This window comes from Balaenoptera ricei, chromosome 20 (assembly GCF_028023285.1).
Source record: "Balaenoptera ricei isolate mBalRic1 chromosome 20, mBalRic1.hap2, whole genome shotgun sequence".
Lineage (NCBI taxonomy): Eukaryota > Metazoa > Chordata > Mammalia > Artiodactyla > Balaenopteridae > Balaenoptera > Balaenoptera ricei.
Genome location: NC_082658.1, coordinates 49,061,977 through 49,083,449, shown reverse-complemented (window position 1 = coordinate 49,083,449; position 21,473 = coordinate 49,061,977). Strand labels below are relative to the sequence as shown.

Here is a 21,473-nt window from a genome sequence, read left to right as displayed (position 1 = left end):
GCCCTAAAAAAGTGTGGGCACATCACCAGCCCTGACTCTGTCTTCTTGGCAAAATCATCAGTTTGGAAGGTTTGGTGAGTTAGGAGCTATGCCAGAAGTCCCTCCCCATCCTGGGCAGAACCTATAGGTATTGGTGGCATTTCATGCTGGGTGGAGTCATTGAGTAGGGGCCTTACTTACTTCTAGAAGAAGGCTCAGATAAACTTGGGCAGCAGAGTGCCCTGCCAGAAGACTCCTCTTTTTCTGGCACAAGCAGAAAGGTGCCCCAAGAGTTCTCTTTCCTTTCCCCAAATGAGGAGCTTAGAATTTCCTGATACAATTGCATCTGAAGGAGAGAGGGTTGGTACCTGGGTGGTCTATGAACTTTCTTGATTGCTTCAGAGACTGTGGTAATGCTAAAGGTTTGGTGGTCGTGGTAGGGGAACCTAGGGGATATTAGCTTCTGGCTGAATCCAGCTCTGTTAACCACAATTGGAATTCCTGGCACCTGAGGACACTGTTGGAAAAGAAAGTGGTGGGGAGCATTGGAGATCAAGGCTGCTTAGGAATCAGCTAACACAGTCCGAAGTGGGGGCAAGCAAAGGAAACAGAAATTTGCATGTTTTCCTGAAACAAAAGAGCTATATATGACAACAGGAGGTAGTTCTGATAGGCAAATCGGAGGTGAGCCTGAAGAAACTCCCTTGAAGCATTGGTACAATGCCATGGACGATGCCTTTATTAAGGGCTGAGAGCCAATTCCTGAACATGCCTTCAAGGTGGAGAGGGGAGGGGCCCGTTCCTCATCCCTAGCTCCTATCTGACAGAGGGACTGGACACTGGGGGGTACCTGAGTCCTTGCCCAAGAAGGGGAGCATCAGCCTGAAGGGACACAAGTGGCAGCAGGGTCTGGCTCTAGGCCAAGGGGCTGGCAGGTTGGATGGGGACCAAAGTGGAGTAGGGACTCAGGGAGAATATCAATTAGACAAATGGGTCACACATGGGGCAGTGCCAGGCCCATGGCAGGGACTAAATCTACTCCAAAGGGAAGAGCAGCAACTAGGCACTGACATAGAAAACATTTCTTCTAGAGTTTTAAGTCCTCAGTGAACAGTGAACAACTATAGACCAAGTACAGTGATACAAATATATAGTGAACACGTATTTGTTTTTGTTCTTGCTGCCATTACTGTTTTCCTTAAACAGCACCTTAGAAGTGATAACTGCAACACCTGTGAATGCAGAGGTTCTGTGAATCAGTTCATGGCCCTGAGGGCACACAGAGACCTTCCAAACAGGAATTCTAATCTTTACTCACACCACTCTCGGTCCACATGAATTCATGTTAACTTTTATGTGGATCTCGTGTCTAGCACTCCCGAACTTCTGTGAGTATCTCTCCTTCCTAAGCCAGAAGATCTCTCTCTCTCATCCACCCGTCCTCGCTCACTGCTTTGTGCTTCCACTGTGCTACGTGCTTCCACTGCCACAGACAGCCTGAAGAGTGTGGCTGTCTTCCTCTGAGTTGCCTTTTCCTTTCTCTTGTCCTAGGAGTCTGATTCCAAGCCTCTCTGCCTACTATAGGTGTCACAGAAGTCCAGAAACCCTTGTGACTTGGTCCAGAGTCTCCAAAGAGAATGGGGGAGAGATGGATAGGCTTAGTGAAGAGATTTCTACAGAGCCATTTTTCCAATTAATGATTAGTTTTTTAAATGAGTTTAAAAAAAAAAGAGCCAAATTTTTAAGTTCACTCTTTACTGTTCCATTCATATAAATGGCCTCAGGGGGATTCCCTGGCCATCCAGTGGTTAGGACTCTGTGCTTCCATTGCCGAGGGCCTAGGTTCGATCCCTGGTCGGGGAACTAAGATCCCACAAGCCAAGCAGCAAAAAACAAAACAAAACTGGCCTCAGGTCTCTGGTGGGGTAATATACACACATAGAGAAATGTGTGCTTGTATATGTATATTTACCCTTATATGTGACCAGTTCTCTGTGGTCAAAGAGCTCATCACCTTTTCCAACCTGGGAGCCTCACTGCTTTGATTCCTGCTGATGCTCCTCCTCCAAAAAGTCTACATTACTAGTCTATAAAGACTCATGATCTATTATTTTCTTCGGTTCTTCATGGAAACTAAAGATAATAGCTGCCTTTTTGCTTAACATACTTGTCTCCTAGTCTCACTGCAGCCCCTATTTGCTTTTGTTTTTTAGCGAATTATGAACATGTAGTCAATAAGTGGGAGACAGAGGTGCTTCTGAATTCTCATATGTGTGGCATAGACAGTCACTTTGGGGATTGCAGTAGATTATAGACAATGCCCCTCCTTTTAGAAGACTATAATCAGAACTATTTTCCTCTAAAAATTGAATGTATGAGCCACTTGCTTTATTCTAATAAAAGTCTCTGGATTGCAACTGTGTTTTGTTGCTGTTGGTATAGATTTAGACCATAATTAAGTGGAAATTTACCTCTGATATATTCATCAATGAGCTTTAAATTAACCTTCAGTTTCCTAGCAGTTGGATCAAAGTCACAAATATGCTCGACTAAGTATTGGTTAACGTACTGTGAACAAAGAACAAAAGTTATGGAATCATCAACAAGTGGAAGTAGAGTGCCCAATTCATCAGTTTACATAATTCCATTTATATACACTTTAAAACAGGCAAAACCAGTCTATGGTGTTAGAAGTCAGGATTCTGGTTACCCCGAGGTGAGTGTGCGTGTGTGTGTGTGTGTGTGAGAAGCTGGTGATGGGAGAGGGTACAAAGGAAGGCTTTGGGGATGCCACTAATGTTCTGTTTCTTGATCTAGGTGCCTGTTACAAATGTTCATTGTGTAAAAATTCTTGCCTTTGTATACTTAGGATTTGTGCAATTATGATTTGTATATCTAAATGTGTGTAGGATATTTTTCAATAAAGTGTACTTAAAAAAAAACTTACCAGTTTACACTGATCCCAATTTCCTAAGTCACTTGATAATTCCAATTCTGGGTGAAAGAACAAGATAATCCCTTTTAGGATGTCTTGTACTAGTTTTATGTTGGCTTCCAACTCCTGGGACTGGCTGTCTGGTGATTTCGGCTCTGCCAGAGGATCATAATCATAGAGCAACAGTGACACAAAGTCCATGGAGGTAAGCAGCCGGAGGCACTGTTGTAGCTCTTTCAGCATGACTCGGAAGAAGAGAATGCCTGCCCGCTGGACTTCTCCCACATTTTCAATTTCTGGAATAATAAAGTGACATCCCACATTGTTGTTCAGTACACACACTACTTTTTAATAGGATTCTGAACATAATATAGTAAAACTTTTTTTTTGTCTTCAGGAAAAAGAAGATCATATCCTATGGTTTTAAACAATCAGTTTCTCTAGTCACGAAATCAAAAGGCAAAAATGGAATTACATCTGGTGAAGTTTGCAGGAAGAGGCTTTGAGGAAATGTGAAAACTTTTTTGGAGTTAGATCTTGGTTTGAATACCTACTTTCCCCCTTATTGGTTCTGCTGTCTCTCTGAGCCTCCTTTTCATTTTCTGTGAGAATAGAGCTGATCCCTACTTCCCTGTTGAGCTGTGGGAATTACAGGAGATGGTATATGTAAAAGTGCTTAGCCCCAGGTCTTACACATAGTGGATGCTCAAAAAACATGAATTTTCTTTTCTTTTTTCTTCTTCTCCCACACTGTGTAGTGGCTAGAAACCTTTCAGCTTTACCCCACCGGAGTGTTACTCTACTAATTCTGGTCATTCCATTCTAGGCAGCCAAAGGTTTCCATGCTTCCTTCTTCCCTCCTTTCTGCCCAAACTGATTTTGTGCGAAGGTAGCCTAGTGGATGTGGAAACGTAAGGACAGGGGCCTGTTCTTGGCTGTGCACTAGCTTGCTATTGGACTTTTATTTTGACGGGCCTTAGCTTCTTTATCTGTAAAATGAGATGTTCCGATGAGTTAGTGCTGTGTAATGTAGTGAAAAGAGCACCCAAACTGGGGTGCAAATCCAGACTTCACCACTTGTTAACTATGTGATTTGGTGCAAGTTGTTTCTCTGAACTTTACTTTCCTCATCTGTAAAATGAAATAATCACCATTCACCTCATAGAGTTATGGTAAGGACTAATTGAAATAACATATTTAAAGTGCTTGACACATGATGTGACATTTAATATTGGGCTGGCCAAAAGGGTCATTCGGGTTTTTCCGTAAGATGTTACAGAAAAACCCAAACGACCTTTATGGCCAACCCAATAAATGCTACTTGTATATTGCCTTTATGAGTCCTTCCAGTTCTAAAACCATGACTCTAGCCAAGAAAACGTGATTCCTTACCCTTTGCTATAATTTATAGCCCATATGCATCAGCCCAAGACTGCAAGAAGGAAATCCTTCCATGTGGAAAGATCTATATATTGCAACAGTTCATTTTAGAAAATGCATCCTACATTGCATTGTCTGTGATTTCCCCAAAACTTTTTAAATCCATGAATTCAGATGGTCGCCACATGCACAATACCTAAGATATAGTTTTTCTTTATTTCTCCAGATAATTCGCCCAGTATTTCATTGCAGGCAACTTGGATCACCTTCGTCATTTTCTGTAGATCTTTAAATTCTCGATACAACAACATCTTACTCCTGCCAATGTTAACATCGAGAACTCCCAAAGCTTCTCCTGTTCTCTCACGAAGTGGAACTACTATGTGGTTTTCTCCACAGACAGAGGCCAAAACAACTTCTGAACTGTCTGTACACTTAAAGAGGAAATCTCTGAAACCAAAACCAAATAAGCATAACAATATAAAACAACAGCCTGTTTGTAACATTCCACCCAAACATACTGAATCATCTTCTCTTGTGCCTACTACACTCCAACCGCACCAGCCCTTGTTGCTGTTTCGTCTGCCTGGACCACTCCACCCCTTGAGTTCACAGGGGTCTCTCCCTCAGCTCCTCACAGAGAAGCCCTCCCAGACCCCACAATCTAAAATAGCTGCACCTGAGTCTCGCTCCACCCTAATACTCTGCCTTATTGTTTTTACTATATACTTATCCTTATCTGAGGGTATTTGTTTTTTGTTTAAATATTGTCCAATGAGTATTGGTTGAATGCCTGAAGGAACAATGAGCGTGTTAGGTCAGGTGTCCTAGAAGCAGAGCCTGAGAAAGGGATGCTCTGTGCAAATGATTTACTGAGGGAGTGCTCTCAGGAGAAACCTGTAAGGGTCTGAGAAAAGCAGGATAGGCAAGGGGGAGGAGCTAAGCAAGAATGTGATTTCAGGTGAACTCTAGCCCCAGTCTGATCCCAAGGGGAGCTATGGAAGGCAAATTGTGCCCAGACTCTGCTCCACCTTGAGGCAGGGGAGAGGCCTTTTGTCAGTCATTAGAGCTCTAAGCTGCTTGGGTTGTGTGTGGAGAGGGTGTTTACAGAACTCTTAGGCACCTCCTGGTGAGAGGTTCCCATTGCTCAAGGGCACTCCTCCAGAGAAAGTTACAGTGTGAGTCATTAGCAGTAGGACCTGGCCCCTGGCAGAAGGTACATAGGGATCTGGGCAGGGCACCTGCTTCAGTGAGGGACCTGCGGTTTTCATAGAAATGTAGTGGCTCCTTTTTTCTCTAGTGAGGCATCTCTTTTTATCTCTTTCCCTCTTTCCCCATCTACATGATATTGAGTGTATCTTTTTTTTTTTTTGGCCGAACTTTGGCATGCTGAACTTCCTTAACCAGGGATCAAACCCCCGCCCCCTGCAGTGGAAGCGCAGAGTCTTAACCACTGGACCATCAGGGAAGTCCTTACATGATACTGAGATGTCATTCCTTTGAGGTATTTGTAAAAATGTTGGTGCTTTGCATAGCCTCAAAAAGCACGTTTAGGGAATTCCCTCATGGTCCAGTGGTTAGGACACCCGTGCTTCCACTGCAGGGGACAGGGGTTAGATCCTGGGTCGGGGAACTAAGATTCCATATGCCGCAGGGCATGGCCAAAAAAAAAAAAAAGCACACATAGTTCATAACAACAATCCTATGATGATAGGGAAGGTTATGTCCTTCTTCTGCTATTCCTACCCCTTGCTGCAGCTGAGCCATCACTTTGTGTCTTTCTTTCTTTTTTTTTTTTTTTAATTTTATTTATTTATTTATTTATGGCTGTGTTGGGTCTTTGTTTCTGTGCGAGGGCTTTCTCCAGTTGCGGCAAGTGGGGGCCACTCTTCATCGCGGTGCGCGGGCCTCTCACTATCATGGCCTCTCTTGTTGCAGAGCACAGGCTCCAGACGCGCAAGCTCAGCAATTGTGGCTCACGGGCCTAGTCGCTCCGCGACATGTGGGATCTTCCCAGGCCAGGGCTCAAACCCGTGTCCCCTGCATTGGCAGGCAGACTCTCAACCACTGCGCCACCAGGGAAGCCCCCATCACTTTGCGTCTTTATGATAACCATAGTAATGATGCATCATGCTAAGCTTTCTTGGTCAACAGGGTTCCTCAAAAAGCACCTGCTCTAAGTTACACACAGGAATCCGAGGTTATAAGTCTGGGTGTTACAAGGACTCCTGTAAAACTCTTGACCAGCACAAGGAATAACTATATGGAAAAGAGCTTAAAACTGAATGAACATTCTGGTATGAGGCCAAACTAAAATTGAATTAACATAGGTACTTAAATGTCAAATTAGCCTACTAGTCTGAGATAGGTTACCGCCTATTCAACTATGCTGACCCTCTAAGAAGCAGTGGTCCCCTTTTGCAAAAGATGTATTCTAGTTAAGATCTGTTTTGCATCTGTCCACAGTTTAATAGCCTTTGCGTTCCACAGGTAAGAGGTATTCAAGGTTATCTAGAACTGGGGGCTTATTAAAGGCAACATTCTTTGCCTCCTCCCCATCTTTGCCCCAGACTGTCTTCTTTAAATAAAAAATACAAGTCCACAGGCTAGCTAACATTAAGAGGATGAGCTCTGATTAAGTGATGTGGGTGTATTTTTCATAACCATGGTGGGTTTTTGTTAATTCCATGTTTACAGGACAATTATAGAAAATAAAACACTAAATTGAAATCTGTTTTAAAAAGGACTTGAGGGGGAAAGGACCCAGGCAGACAAAGGTTTGCAGTAATTTTTCTTTAAAACCCAATCAGAATGAGAGCCAGTGTATATTAATAAGAGGCAGAAGCTGGCAGTCGAACAAAACAGACCATGAGGTATGTCTCAGACCTGAAGATGCAAGTCTTCCTAAAGATGATAGGGGGATTCCTGTGGACTTCTGTTAGACCCAGGTGCCCTGTGACCATCATATTTCGTAAAACATAGTCCGAATCCTTGAAAAGAGGCAGAGATATCATTAGAGAGAGGAGTACTTAGACTTCATACTCTCTTTTTTTAAAAATATTTATTTATTTGTTTTTGGCTGCGTCAGGGTCTTAGTTGTGGTGCATGGGTGGCGTGCGAGCTCTTCGTTGTGGCGCGCCGGCTTCTCTCTAGTTGTGGCCCGTGGGGTCAGTAACTGCGGTGCACCAGCTTAGTTGCCCCGAGGCATGTGGGATCTTAGTACCCCGACCAGGGATCAAACTCCTGTCCCCTGCATTGGAAGGCAGATTCTTAACCACTGGACCACCAGGGAAGTCCCCTACACTTCATACTCTCATTAAGAATTTTGGGGACAAATAAATAGAAAAAAAATTAGAAAAGCTCAGGTAATATAAAATGTTTTTCAAATTATAGGTCAAGGTCAATATAATTTTGAGCCACAATGGTGCCAAACACTTGGGCCTCAAGGTTTGGGTCTCAGAATTTTTTTTTCCTATCCTCACTCATTCTATTGGTCATCCCATCCAGTCTCACGGTTTTTGTTTTGTTTTGGGTTGTTTTGGTAAAATATACACAGCATAATATTATCATTTTATCCATTCATAAGTGTGCAATTCAGGCTTGGACAGGCTGTACTGGTCTCTACGTGGCTGTGACCCCACCCAGACCCTGGCTGCTGAGTGGTCCTCCTCTCCCCGTCAGGAGATGGTCTCCACCTCCATAAGATGAACTTGGGTCAGATGGATAGTGACCCTTGTGGTCTTGTCCACAGCATTACAATTCTGAAACTACACGCCCCTTCAGCCGCGCTTCTTGCTGACTGCTATAGGTGATGTTAACCTCCTTCATGGGCCCTAGGTGCTATTCCTCTGAGGGCTCCAACAAAGTGCTTAGACACTGGCCAAATGGAATGCTCCCCAGACCCCACACACTATGGCCCCACTGTGTCTGTGGACTATGGGACCTGGTGGTCTGCCCCCTATACCGAGAGGTTCTCACCGCCGCCCGCCCAACACATACACACCAGGTGGTCTGCCCCAGTTTAGAAGGCACTTGAAGGCTCCCACCCCCACCCCACCCCAGGAGCAGCACCCACAACTAGGCATTCTCCACCTCCTTGGCCTGGTCACCCCATCAGAGAGCTCTGTGATTCTGCCCTCTTTAGCCAAGGCCTCGTCAGCTTGATCCAGCCACTGAAGGAGGGAAGCGGGGACCTGGAGGGAAGGAAGGAAAAGAAGCCAAAAAAGGAAGGGGAGAGGCACCTGTGGGACGGCCAGGTAAAGGACTGGAAGACAATCAAGGTGTTGCCACCACCTGATCAGGCACCGTGCAGAATAGTTTAGCCTCTTGAAAGGAAGACCCCTTTCCATCCATTCTTATCACATGAAAAATCCTAACCTTAACATTAAGTGTAAAGAAGCAAAGCAAACATTCATCAAAAACTCATCACATTGTAGATAGGGAGCCTTTTCTGTTCTTTTTTTGATTGGTGTGATATAAGGTGTCCTTCCAAAACAGGGGTGCCTCATCCCTTCCCAGTTCACCCATATGATTCTGGTGGGGTCTGCCAGTTACTGTAAATTTCCCACCCTGGCCAGGAGGGGCATATCTCAGGATAGATCAAAACGAGTTTTCTTTCTTGGGTTTTTCCAAATTAGAACAGGAAAGCAAAATTCTTTTTTAGTTACTAAGCATCAGGCTTGCCCTGTAGAAAAAAACCTGTCTTTAGCCAGAAGGGCAAAGCCAAAGTGCAGAGGGAAACAAACGTGAGAACTGGGAAGAGAAATAACATGAGAGAGTCCAGATGGTCATCCCGAAAGCCAGCCTGACTCCTGCCCTTTCTTCATTTGGTTACCTGAGTTAATCAATCCCCCCCCGCCCTTGCCTAAGGCAGTTTGATGGATTTCTGCCACTCACAACCAAGGATCTTGAGTTGGGGTCATAGCGTAATAGCTAACTGAATATGCTTTAAAATACGAGCAAGACAATAGTATCTAGAAACTCTGTTAACCTGGGGAGGTCTAACACTGCCCAGCCTTGCCTACCTTCGCTGGGCTAGGCTCAATGAAGTATGTAGTGATGGCAGTGATGCTGGATGTGATGTTGTAGAGCCAGCTGATGCCAGTGATCACGATATGCAGGATGTGCTCTCGGCTGTGGACGTAGTGATAGGCAGTACTGAAAACATTGGCAACTCCCTGTAGAGACAGAAAATTTAAATTGCCTTTTCTATTTAAAACACCAAAATAATTAGTAATGCATCAATTGGATTATCTTTTTAATTGATAATCTACTTCCTACAAATTATTCATCAGTTCTCAAAAGGCAGTGTTCCAGATTCTACTGTGAAAAAAGGATCACAATGAAATCAAAAGTAAGGAGAGATCTACCATAAGATCAACCGAACTTACTGTGTTTCCTGACAATCATCCAGTGAAATCTGTGATATGTGCTATCAGAAAATAGTGTCAGAAGAACAAGATAAACTTTGAAATCAGAAAAAAAGGTTTAAAAGCCAAGAACTGATGCCAGCCTTGGACAGATGGGTAAGAGCCGCCCTGATCTGATGCAATATTAATGTCTGCATCTTTACAAGGCTACTGTCATCAGATCAGCAAGCAGTACAGGTGTGCTGGGTTCCAAGGCCTGCAACACGCTAGAGTACACCATCTTCTTAGATACATAAAGAGAGCCTGTTCCACAGAGAAGGGACGGGAAGTCCTTAGAACCCATCTGTGGTCTTCTTGTCAAGAAACTCTAGGAACCAAAAATTCTTCAAAAATATCTGCATTTTATATTAGGACCCAAGGCATCTAAGGGTAACCCAGGAGCCTTTACCTCCAAGGGCTAGAGAGTCAATTTGGAATTCACTTTGACATATTCTCTAATAAGACCATATATAGTTCACCTACTGATAACTCCATACTCTTCCATTTTGCTTCTTAATATCTTCACATGATTCTTACGTCTGATGAGAATGAACCTTATTATTAAAAAAGATGTCCAGGGAAAAAGATTCTACCACTTTCCTCAGTTGTACATCCAGTAAATGAGAGGAGAAAAATTTAAATAATGGTAAATAAACATCAAGAGCATACAGGGGAACAAATGACAGCAACTTCCTGATTGCTGCTATGTCCCAGTCCATTGCCTCCATAAAGGTTTTCAATCTTCCTTCACTGAAATTTCTATTCATAAAATTAAATTTAAATGCTTGTAGAAGTGGTCCAGTTATTTTATAGTCTTAAAAGTGCCTCTCCTTTTTGAGATCTAATATGAAAACACGAATACTCGAGAAACATTTAGGCTTTTCCTTCATTCTTTATCCTCAAAAATTATAACACTGAAATAAGAACTATGGGAAGGCATATCATATTTAGAACCACTTGTGGAAAGAGCAAAGGATTTCAAGGTACCACTATTAATAAAACATTAATATGTCCCTTCTAAAAGTTCATTCCTACTTTTTGGGTTTTAGTTAGTAGTCTAATAGCTGGATTTCAGTTCTATAGCAGAAAATGCTGTTCCTATGATTAATGCAATCAGACACATATTAACAATCTTCCCAGACAGGCTGAGACATAGATGGGCAACTGAGGCTGAGTCCTTCCATGTGTAATGGGAAGCCTCTCCAAAAACTGATACAAGTATGATGACACTATCTATATACATAGCTTCACTCTCATCTGGTTTCAGGTTTCGCTTTTTAAAAAGTATAGAAGGAGAGGCCACCCTACCATAGATCTTGAAGAATTTTTCTGTGCCTTACCTGATAGAATTTGATCTCATGGGGTAGGAAGATGTTTATTTTCTGGGGATCTCTTAAGGTGTCAACAGCCAAGACCCCAAAGATCCTCATATATGCATCCTGAAGAGGCAGAGCCAGGAATGACCCATTTTGATCGTTCTTCTTGCGGGAATGGTTCCAGAAGAAGATGTTCCCATGGTTCTGAACTTGGGGGACGTGTACTGGCTTCCCTTCATCCACTACTGTAAAGCTGAGAAATAGGAATATGAGGATGGGAGAAAGGCAACAGGAGGGGGCTTTAGATTAAACCATGCAGGAAACTAGATCCAACCATTCATAATCATTAGTATTATATATCAGAGAAGTGGGCTCAGATAAAATTGCCAGTTAGGAGAGTCTGACTTGAGAGAAAGATTTAAAAAATAAGCTAAATGGTGTGTATATAGAAGAAGAAAGATGTTGCTTGGAAAAAAATGAGGATGGATGAGCCAGATACAGTCAGATTAGGGGGACACGATGGAAAGGGCAAGGAATTAATAGTGATTACATTGTTATAATGGTTGCAATATCCAGCTGCATTTGATGTGGGACTCTAAATGTTGTTGGGGAAAGACTGCTACAAAGGAAAATAATATCAATAAAAGTTGACATAGAGTGCTTACACTATGACAGGCAAAAAAAAAAAAAAGCTTCGATCATAACAGAGAAAACATATATAAAAAGGATGCAGGAGACATAACTTACAGAGTAGGCAGAAATAATTGAACTGAAACTGTGAAGCAGAGTCCCTACATGGAAGATTAATGCCTAAGAGTGAACTCTAGAAACAACCAGGTGAAACCATCCAAGACTGGAAACACGTCACCTCCTGCTCTAGAAAGTTTGGTGATCTGAGGCATTTCTCTCTTGGGCAGCTAACTAGGATTTCAATGCTAGTTTACTTCACAAAAGGAATTATTTTTTTTAGAAGGGTGAAACCAACCTCTTCAAGATATTCTTACCTGATCCCCTTCATGTCCCTGTAGAGCACTCTGTTCAGTACAAATGGAGCATCGTCTAAAGTACAAGCTATATTCCTCAATAGAACATTCCCTCTATCAGGCAGTAGTAGGTTTTCTTCTAATAGGGAAATGTGAGCACTGATCTTCTTATTTCCATGGGCTTCAGCATCCTATGGCAAAATGTTTCCGACCATTTATTTGCCAATAGCCAAAGAGCTATTCTCTTAATCATGTCTCCCTTCATTAGCCAGTTTGTGTATCTGAACCCAATAATTTAATTTTCCTGAATAAATGATGCAGATATTACCATTCATAGGCAGTGGGGAAAAAGCTGACACCACAGGTGTTCCTGAAACCTGAGTTTTACTGACTGGAATAGATTTACACAATGTCAATCAGACTAGTTTACTTTAAAAAAAAAAATCTGCCAGGTCTGCTTAAATTTAGAGGTTTAAAACTTGGATCCCTTTGAACCATACTCATGTTGTATGGGCTTCAGTTAAAAGTACTTATTCCAGAGAGCTGGGGCAAGAAGATGACTTCATTTCATTCATATTTCTTAACCATCTACTATGATGTGAATATGGGAAAAAATGCTCTCAAGAAATTCTTAACATTGTTTGGCTATGACGTTTGATTTACATCATTTCAGGAAAGGATTACTTGGGGATGCAGATTGCAGACTTTACTCAACTACTATTTCTAATTAAAATAACTGAGAATTCTCTGTACCTAAAATATTATAACAATATTATATGTTAACACATATATTAAATATGCCCATAAATTGGGGACATGAGAGACACTTTCTCTGATATTTGTCTCCTCTTTCTATGTACTTGGGTTTGCTCTTTGTGCTTTTCTTTTCCCTTCTGCCTTGATTCCTCCTTTTCTACATGGAAGATCAACAGGCTAACTAACAAAGATGTATTAAGATGTATTAAGATGTATCTCAGGGTGGGCTTCCCTGGTGGCGCAGTGGTTAAGAACCTGCCTGCCAATGCAGGGCACATGGGTTCAAGCCCTGGTCTGGGAAGATCCCACATGCCACAGAGCAACTAAGCCGGTGCGCCACAACTACTGAGCCTGCGAGCCACAACTACTGAGCCCATGTGCCACAACTACTGAAGCCCCTGCGCCTAGAGCCCATGCTCTGCAACAAGAGAAGCCACCGTAATGAGAAGCCCGCGCACCACAACAGAGTAAACCCCGCTCGCCGCAACTAGAGAAAGCCCACACACAGCAATGAGACCCAACACAGTCAAAAATAAATAAAATAATTAAAAAAAAAAAAAGATGTATCTTAGGGTACTGCAGATCTCTGAAGCAAGTTGGAGCAATACATCTTTTTCTTGATTGGTCTCCTGTTGCTGGTCACATCATTTCCAACTACATTGGAAAATTCAGCCATTCAGGAGATGATTCCCATAATCAAGTGCTGCTATTTAGCTGAGATGAACGACATAGTTTCCCTGGATCAATGGAAGCTGTGATATATGTAGAAGACAGCCATGCTGTTTCTGCCTGGAAAGAGCAGCAAGCTGGGAGTGTCTGAGGTGGCAGCAGAGCTGTGGACAGTGGTCCATCCAGGTCATGTATTTTAAGTGACAGGATTCTGTAATAGTCTCAGATTGTTTCTAGGCAGTGCTATGAAATATAGTGTCATGTTGGATTCTACTTTATAATGACTTTATGATTTAAATTGTTCCTTTTAAAACTGACTCCCAGGAGGCTTCCCTGGTGGTGCAGTGGTTGAGAGTCTGCCTGCCAATGCAGGGGACGCAGGTTCGAGCCCTGGTCTAGGAAGATCCCACACGCCGCGGAGCAACTGGGCCCGTGAGCCACAATTACTGAGCCCGCGCATCTGGAGCCTGTGCTCCGCAACAAGAGAGGCCGTGATAGTGAGAGGCCCGCGCACCGCGATGAAGAGTGGCCCCCGCTTGCCGCAACTAGAGAAAGCCCTTGCACAGAAACGAAGACCCAACACAGCTAAAAATAAATAAATAAATAAATAATAAAAACAATAAAGGAATTCCTTAAAAAAAAAAAAAAATGACTCCCGAAACATCATGCAAGGGAAATGTAGCTTGAACTGCATGTACATCTCCTCACGGTTATTTTTTTTTTTTTAACATCTTTCTTGGAGTGTAATTGCTTTACAATGCTGTGTTAGTTTCTGCTGTATAGCAAAGTGAATCAGCTATATGTATACATATATCCCCATATCCCCTCCCTCTTGCGTCTCCCTCCCACCCTCCCTATCCCACCCCTCTAGGTGGTCACAAAGCATCGAGTTGATCTCCCTGTGCTATGCAGCTGCTTCCCACTAGCTATCTATTTTACATTTGGTAGTGTATATATGTCAATGCTACTCTCTTACTTTGTCCCAGCTTACCCTTCCCCCTCCCCGTGTCCTCAAGTCCATTCTCTACGTCTGCGTGTTTATTCCTGTCCTGCCCCTAGGTTCATCAGAACCATTTTTTTTTTTTTTTAGATTCTATATATATGTGTTAGCATACGGTATTTGTTTTTCTCTTTCTGACTTACTTCACTTTGTATGACAGACTCTAGGTCCATCCACCTCACTACAAGTAACTCAATTTCGTTACTTTTTATGGCTGAGTAATATTCCATTGCATATATGTGCCACATCTTCTTTATCCATTCATCTGTCGATGGACACTTAGGTTGCTTCCATGTCCTGGCTATTGTAAATAGTGCTGCAATGAACATTCCTCATGGTTATTTTTTTTTTTTTTAAATCTCCTTTTAGTGGTTATTTTTTAATGTCACTTTATTGTCTGTTCTAGGCTTATCTGACTTTTTTTTTTTTTTTTTTTTTATCTGACTTTTGGCACAATGAAATTAGGAATCCCAAGACATAATTTTATTTCTTATACCTTTCCTCTCTGCTTGCCAACTTGCAATCATTCCAGTTGCATCTTTACTAGGCTTTGGGTCATTGTAAAGTATTGGAATGAATAAAACATCTATAGCAGCAATTTCTCAAGAGAATTTAGTGTGTTCCTCCTTTGTAACCATTGCACATCACCTACTGTAAGGAAATTTTTTCTCTTATATATCATTTTAGAAAACACACCTGGGTGAGGGCCTTAAAGGTCTCTGCGTACACTGGCTCCAAGGATACTCCACTTGTCTCTGCAGCACGTTGGATTTGGTGCAGCCACTTTTTTCTGGCACAATTTCTCAGACTCTCAACATGGCTCCTTTCTAAAGTATTCATCAGAAACTCCACAACGCTTTCCAGAACTTGATCTTCATTGCCCCTCAGTTCAGATACAACCAATTCTATGTATTTCTGAAACTGTTTGGAAGACAACCTCACTTCGTGACCAGGGTGTGGCTTTGGAAATTGGATGTGTAGTTTAGCTAAAAGACATAAATACAAAACCAAGAACTAATCAAAAGTTCATTCATCTGTGGGGGAAATTTTCATTCTCCTCTCTTACAGCAAATTGAAGCCTCTGACAACTGCTTCCCATGGAAAACCAGGCATATCAAAGGCATCTCAAGCCCAATGGAACATCTTACAGTGACTTCCTATACTGAACTCAAGATGACTCTTATGTCATCTGTTATTGTTTTGTTTTAATTCTACCACTCAGCCAGGTGAAACCTTATAACATCATCCTTAGGTCCCTTAAATTCTAGAATCCATCATGTCCAACTCCTTCATTTTACCCATGTGGACACCTGACTCTATAGAGGTTCAGTAACTTGCCCATGGTCATGTGACCATTTAGTGAAAGATCCAGTATTGGAACCCAGCTCTCCTGACCATTGTGTAGTATCTTTTCCTCTGTGGAACATAGTTCTCTGTTATGAAGTTTTCCCATCCTGTAAGTGGAAACCACCTCATTATGCCTTTTGAAACTTCATTAAGTAAATTGTCTTCGGAGGCAGTCTAAGACAAGTAGTGTAGTATAATGTACAGTTTGCAGAAGACATAGTTAATGAAGAACACATGACAGTTGATAAACTTAGGTACCTTTGAAGATCAACGTATTGGTTACATTCATTTCTGAAAAGGTTGAAGACCTTAACTAACTCTGATTGCTCTTTCCCTTATGTACTACATACTTTAAGAATTTGAAATCTGTTATGCCAAAGTAATCAGATAAATCCTTAAACCCAGTGAAGAGCAAAATCATTTATACTGGGATCTAAGCAAATGAAGGAGAGAACTTATTACATTAGAATAAGATTTTTAGTAGCTTTTGATTGAGAAGAATTGATCAGAAGAGAAAAATATAATATAGGAGAAGAAAAAGTCATTAAGGAGAATAAGAAGTTAAGTAACTTCAGGGGAAACTTTCAAGCCATTCAGACTTGAGAGGTGAGTCAGACCTTGTAGAAGCAGAAAGATAAAACAAGAAGGGAAAATAGGCAGAACTGTGGAGTGGTTTGGATTCTTTTAACCCCAAGAGCATGGGTAGCCAGACACACAGAAGGAATCTAACTAGGTACAGTTAAGGTCTTGGACAAAGCACTCTACAACAGTTCAACTCCTGATTGCTCTGACATTTTCTATATTCCCACCAGCAATGCACAAGGGTTCCAATTTCCCCATATCCTTGCAAACACTGTTATTTTCCATTTTAAAAATTATAGTCATACTACATGAGCAACAAAAGCAAAAATAAATTAGCGGGGCTACATCAAACTAAAAACCTTCTGCACAGCAGAAGTAGCAACAAAATGAACACCTACAGTATGGGAGAAAATATTTGCAAATCATATATCTGATAAGGGGTTAATATCCAAAATACATAAGGAACTCATACAACTCAATAGAAACAAAAAATCTGATTGAAAAATGGGCAGAGGAACTGAATAGATACTTTTCCAAAGAAGACATGCAAATGACCAAAGGTGCATGAAAAGATGCTCAAACATCATTAATCATCAGGGAAATGCAAATCAAAACCACAATGAGATATCACATCACACTTGTTAGAATGACTGTCATCAAAAAGACAAGAGATAACAAGTGTTGGTAAGGATGTGAAGAAAAGGGAACCCTTGTGGACTGTTGGTGGGAATGTAAATTGGTATAGTTACTGTGGAAAACAGTGTGGAGGTTCCTCAAGAAATTAAAAATAGAACTACCAAATGATCCAGGAATTCTACTTCTGGATATATATCTGAAGGAAATAAAATCAATGTCTCGAAGAGATATCTGCATCTCATGTTCATTGCAGAATTATTCACAATAGCCAAGATATGGAAACAACCTAAGTGTTTGTCAACGAATTAATGGATAAAGAATCATGGAGTGTGTGTGTGTGTGTATATATATATATGACATACGAATTATATATATATGTATGTATATATGTGAATGACACATATACCATGGAACATTACTGAGCCATGAGAAAGAAGGAAATCCTGTCATTTGCAACAACATGGATGGACCTTGAGGGCTTTATGCTAAGAGAATTAAGTCAGACAAAGACAAATACTGTATGATCTCACTTATATGTGGAATCTAAAAAAGCCAAACTCACAGAAACAGAGTGTAGAATGGTAGTTGCCAGGGGCTGGGGGTGGGGGAAATGGGGAGATGGTGGTCAAAGCGTACAAACTTTCATTATAAGAAAAGTTCTGGGATTCTAACGTACAGCATGGTGATTATAGTTAATACTGCATTGTATACTTGAAAGTTTCTAAGGGAGTAGATCTTAAATGTTCTCATCACAAAAAAAGAAATGGTATTGTGTGAGGTGATGGAAGTATTAACTAAGCTACTGTGGTAATCATTTCATAATACATGTGCATCAAATCAATACATCGTACATCTTAAACTTACACAATGTTACATGTCAATTATATCTCAATAAAGCTCAAAAAAAATTATAGCCACACTAGTAAGTGTGAAGTGGTATCTCACGGTTTTAGACCAACCAGTGTTTTAACTGTATATATGCCACAATACCGGGAAACTTGAAGCCAAGTTGTTACCACAACTTAAGAAAATTACATTTTTACCTTTCTTCATAGATTCCTTTTCCATTCCCTCCTTGTATGTGTACAAGAGTTCATCAACTTCATTCAGATCCAGGAAGCCTGAGCCATCACAGTCCCACTTCTGAAAGAGGGCATTTAGGAGAAGTCCCCGTCGGACTTGGGAAGCATTTTGTCTAGCCTAGGATACAAACAGGATAACAAAGCACAGAAGATACACTGTATTGTGCTAGCTGGCATCTTATGCTTATTCCCCCCAAAGTGCAGCATTTTTTATAGAAACAGCTTTACTTTGGGACTAAGCATAAATATGAATGGTAAAATGAAGCATTTAATTTTTTATTATTTAAAAATATTTTTTAATTAAAAATTTTTTTTTAAATGAAGCATTTAATTTTAATTCTCTAAATATCATTTCTTTGTTTCACCTCTAAGCCAAAAAGCAGGCATTCTCTGCATTGAACTAAAACACATTAATTTAGGAAGGGGACTCATTCCTTGAGAATCTTTGATTCATTCCTTTCCACTCCCTTACTAGTTGTTCAAGAATGTGATAAAACATGGGGTGCTCTGCCTGGCTTCTTGATGGAATATGTTTTGTAGTAAAGGGGGTTGGATGGCAGTGTTCAAACAACAAAAAAATGACTGTGTTCAAAAATTCTTTTTTATATTTAACATTGACCTAACTTGATATTAATTTTATTTACCATTTAGACTTTTTTACTAGATTATGTCAACTAGATAGTAATTTAATTTCGTTGCTAAAAGAAAGTGAACATATACCATTTGATTAAATGGGGGGAATAGCAGTTGAGGAGGCAAAAGGAATATCAACTCTAGATTAGGTTGAGAAGACTCATAAGACTGATAAGTTTACTGAAAATGCCTGGTGAACCTGATTTATGTATTTCATATAAGAGTACCTAAGTTGTTTATATCAGCTAATGTGTTTGCATTTATCACCTAGGTAAGTAGTAATTTCTTAAGAAATATGTACTACCTTGGTGCACATGAATAAAAATATATATTCAAGCCACAATTGTACCCCTATGTATGTGCATTTGCAAATGCACTCACACAGCAGACAGTGCACACACACACACGCACACACACACACACGTACACACACACACACATCTTTGCATATACACATTTCTGCTCCTCGGAATCTGCTCTTCCAGCTTCAGAGGAGCAAAAACACAGCTGTAAAATAAACCATCACTTGCCATCAGCAATCATGTTCTTATTAGGGGAATGAGTTCTCTGGAGTGTGATCTTAGAATATTTGACATTAAAATGAAGTATTTAATGGCCATGCTCGTTGAACTAAAGTGATAGGTTTGGTTGTAAGTTACTTAAGAAGAGCTAGACTAGGAGCAACTGAGATTGATAGATTTATTTATAATAGTGACCTCACTTGTTTTATTGATAAATAATATTACTCACCTCTTCTAAGCCACTCATTTTCTCTTCTTTTGTTTCAACAAAGCCCTTCTTAAAAAAGGAGGTGAGGGCTTCGCTGACACTCAAGGGGGCATCTTCACCAACAAATGTCTCCAGGAGTTGCACAAACTGGAGCAGATTGAAGGAAACTCCATTGAAGGTACTCCTACCTTTTATTTCCTTGTAAGACTGAATATTTCTGATAATCGAGTGTAGGTCTATCAAGGAAGAAACATACATCAAACAGTGAAGTGAACAATTTTATCAAAGTTCTGGAAAATATACAAGTACTTATTGTAATGGACATCTGCTCCTTTTTCTCCTGTCAGGAATTCATGCTCCCTTCATGAGTTCAGCACCCTCCTTTTTTGATTTAGGAAAACATCTCTCCCCCATTGTCAGTTTAGATGTATCAGGTAGTTCTGAGCTTCCTCCACCCTTGCTTCAAGGATGGCCATGTGATATAGGTCCGGCCAGTGATTCACATATGACAGCAATGGAATCCACTATAGGCCAATGAGGATTAGCCCCAGAACTCTTGGGGCAACTATTGGGGCAGAATCACTCTTCTTGTACTCTGATTCCTGAACTAGTAGGATGTAGGCTTAGAGATGCTCTCATGGACATCTCTGCCACAATACAGAGAAAACTGAAACTGAAAGTTACACAGAGAAGAACAGGGCTGAGAGGCAAAGAGACACTGTCCTGCTGCTATTATTGAGCTCTTGGATTCAGCTGTGCCTGAAGCCAGCTGCAGTCTGGACTCACTAGTTAAATAAGTCTGTAAATACCACCACTACCACCTCTCCCCCCAAGAGTCTTGACTAATATATTTATCTTGAAGCTCAGTGTTATAACATGAAGCATATTTCATAAAAAAGCCCTGTGATTTATGTTTGATTTATTAACTAATTCAATCATTCATGCCCTTATGCTTTCCATATGAGATTTGATGTGACTTAAAAAGGATCACCCACACAACTGTTAAAATGGTAAAGCAAAACTGAGATAAAGAAGTAAGACCAGGAGAAGAGGAACATGAATTAGCAGGCAACAAGAGCTTACTCAATGCCATGCAATTTCACCAAATATTTGGAGGATAGAAATTTGTCATTTGATCCATGCTTAAATGAGAAAAAGATTACAGATAGGTAGAAAATATCTTGATCTTATAAGTTCTACTACTTGTTGATGAAAGATAAAATGATAAAATCGTACTTGTTGGAATAATTGTTGTTAAAAACATGGTTTACTGAGAGCTAATATCTACTCTTTATTGTCTCTGTTGAGTAGATCTTCCTTTGTTAAGTCTTCAAAAACAAGACAGATCCTCACCTACCTCACATATTTGGATGTGGAACTACCAGGGAGAGGAATAGCTGGAATGATTTCTACTTTTCTAATATCTAACATCTGATTCCCTTTGTATACCTTGATGATAGCTTCAAAGTGGTTTCAGGGCCATTTAACAGTAAAAAGAAAAAAAAATTGTATACGGTTGGCTCTCTGTAGCCGCAGGTTCTGCATCTGTGGATTCAACTGTGGATCAAAAATATTCAGAAAAAAAATTTCCAGAAAGTTCCAAAAAAGCAAAACTTGAATTTGCAACATGCTGGCAACCATTTACATATCATTCGCATTGTATTTACAACTATTTACATAGCATTTACATTGTATTAGGTATTAAACGTAATCTAGAGATGATTTAAGGTATATGGGAAGATGTGCACTGGTTATATGCAAATACTATTCCATTTTACATAAGGGACTTTAGCATCCCTGAATATTGGTATTCATGGGGGGAACTTTGGGGGGTGGTTTCCGTGGAACAATCCCCTGCAGATACTGAGGGACAACTGTATTAATGCATATGTTTTAAAGAGCATTCATCAATAGCACTGCATGTACACTACCACCTAAAACAGTCATCTTGAATATGTTTCGATCCATCAGCTCAGGGACACAATAATGCAAGTATCACTCTGCCATTATGCCTTGGCTAAGTCCAGTCCTTATCATC

At 40.7% G+C, this 21,473-nt stretch overlaps 1 protein-coding gene across 1 annotated transcript in view; it reads right to left on the bottom strand.

Moving 5' to 3' along the window:
* Positions 1-2,671: 2,671 nt before the first annotated feature.
* EFCAB5 (EF-hand calcium binding domain 5) overlaps positions 2,672-21,473 on the bottom strand; it is a 115,470-nt gene continuing 96,668 nt past the window's right edge. Inside the window, exons 14-22 of the mRNA XM_059908637.1 lie at positions 19,457-19,671; positions 18,035-18,191; positions 15,123-15,412; positions 12,023-12,192; positions 11,043-11,271; positions 9,319-9,471; positions 7,181-7,284; positions 4,491-4,744; positions 2,672-3,210 (exon numbers count right to left, since the gene is read on the bottom strand). Of these exons, the coding sequence (XP_059764620.1) occupies positions 2,897-3,210; positions 4,491-4,744; positions 7,181-7,284; positions 9,319-9,471; positions 11,043-11,271; positions 12,023-12,192; positions 15,123-15,412; positions 18,035-18,191; positions 19,457-19,671 (1,886 nt within the window). The 3' untranslated portion in view covers positions 2,672-2,896. The remainder of the gene's footprint in view (positions 3,211-4,490; positions 4,745-7,180; positions 7,285-9,318; positions 9,472-11,042; positions 11,272-12,022; positions 12,193-15,122; positions 15,413-18,034; positions 18,192-19,456; positions 19,672-21,473) is intronic.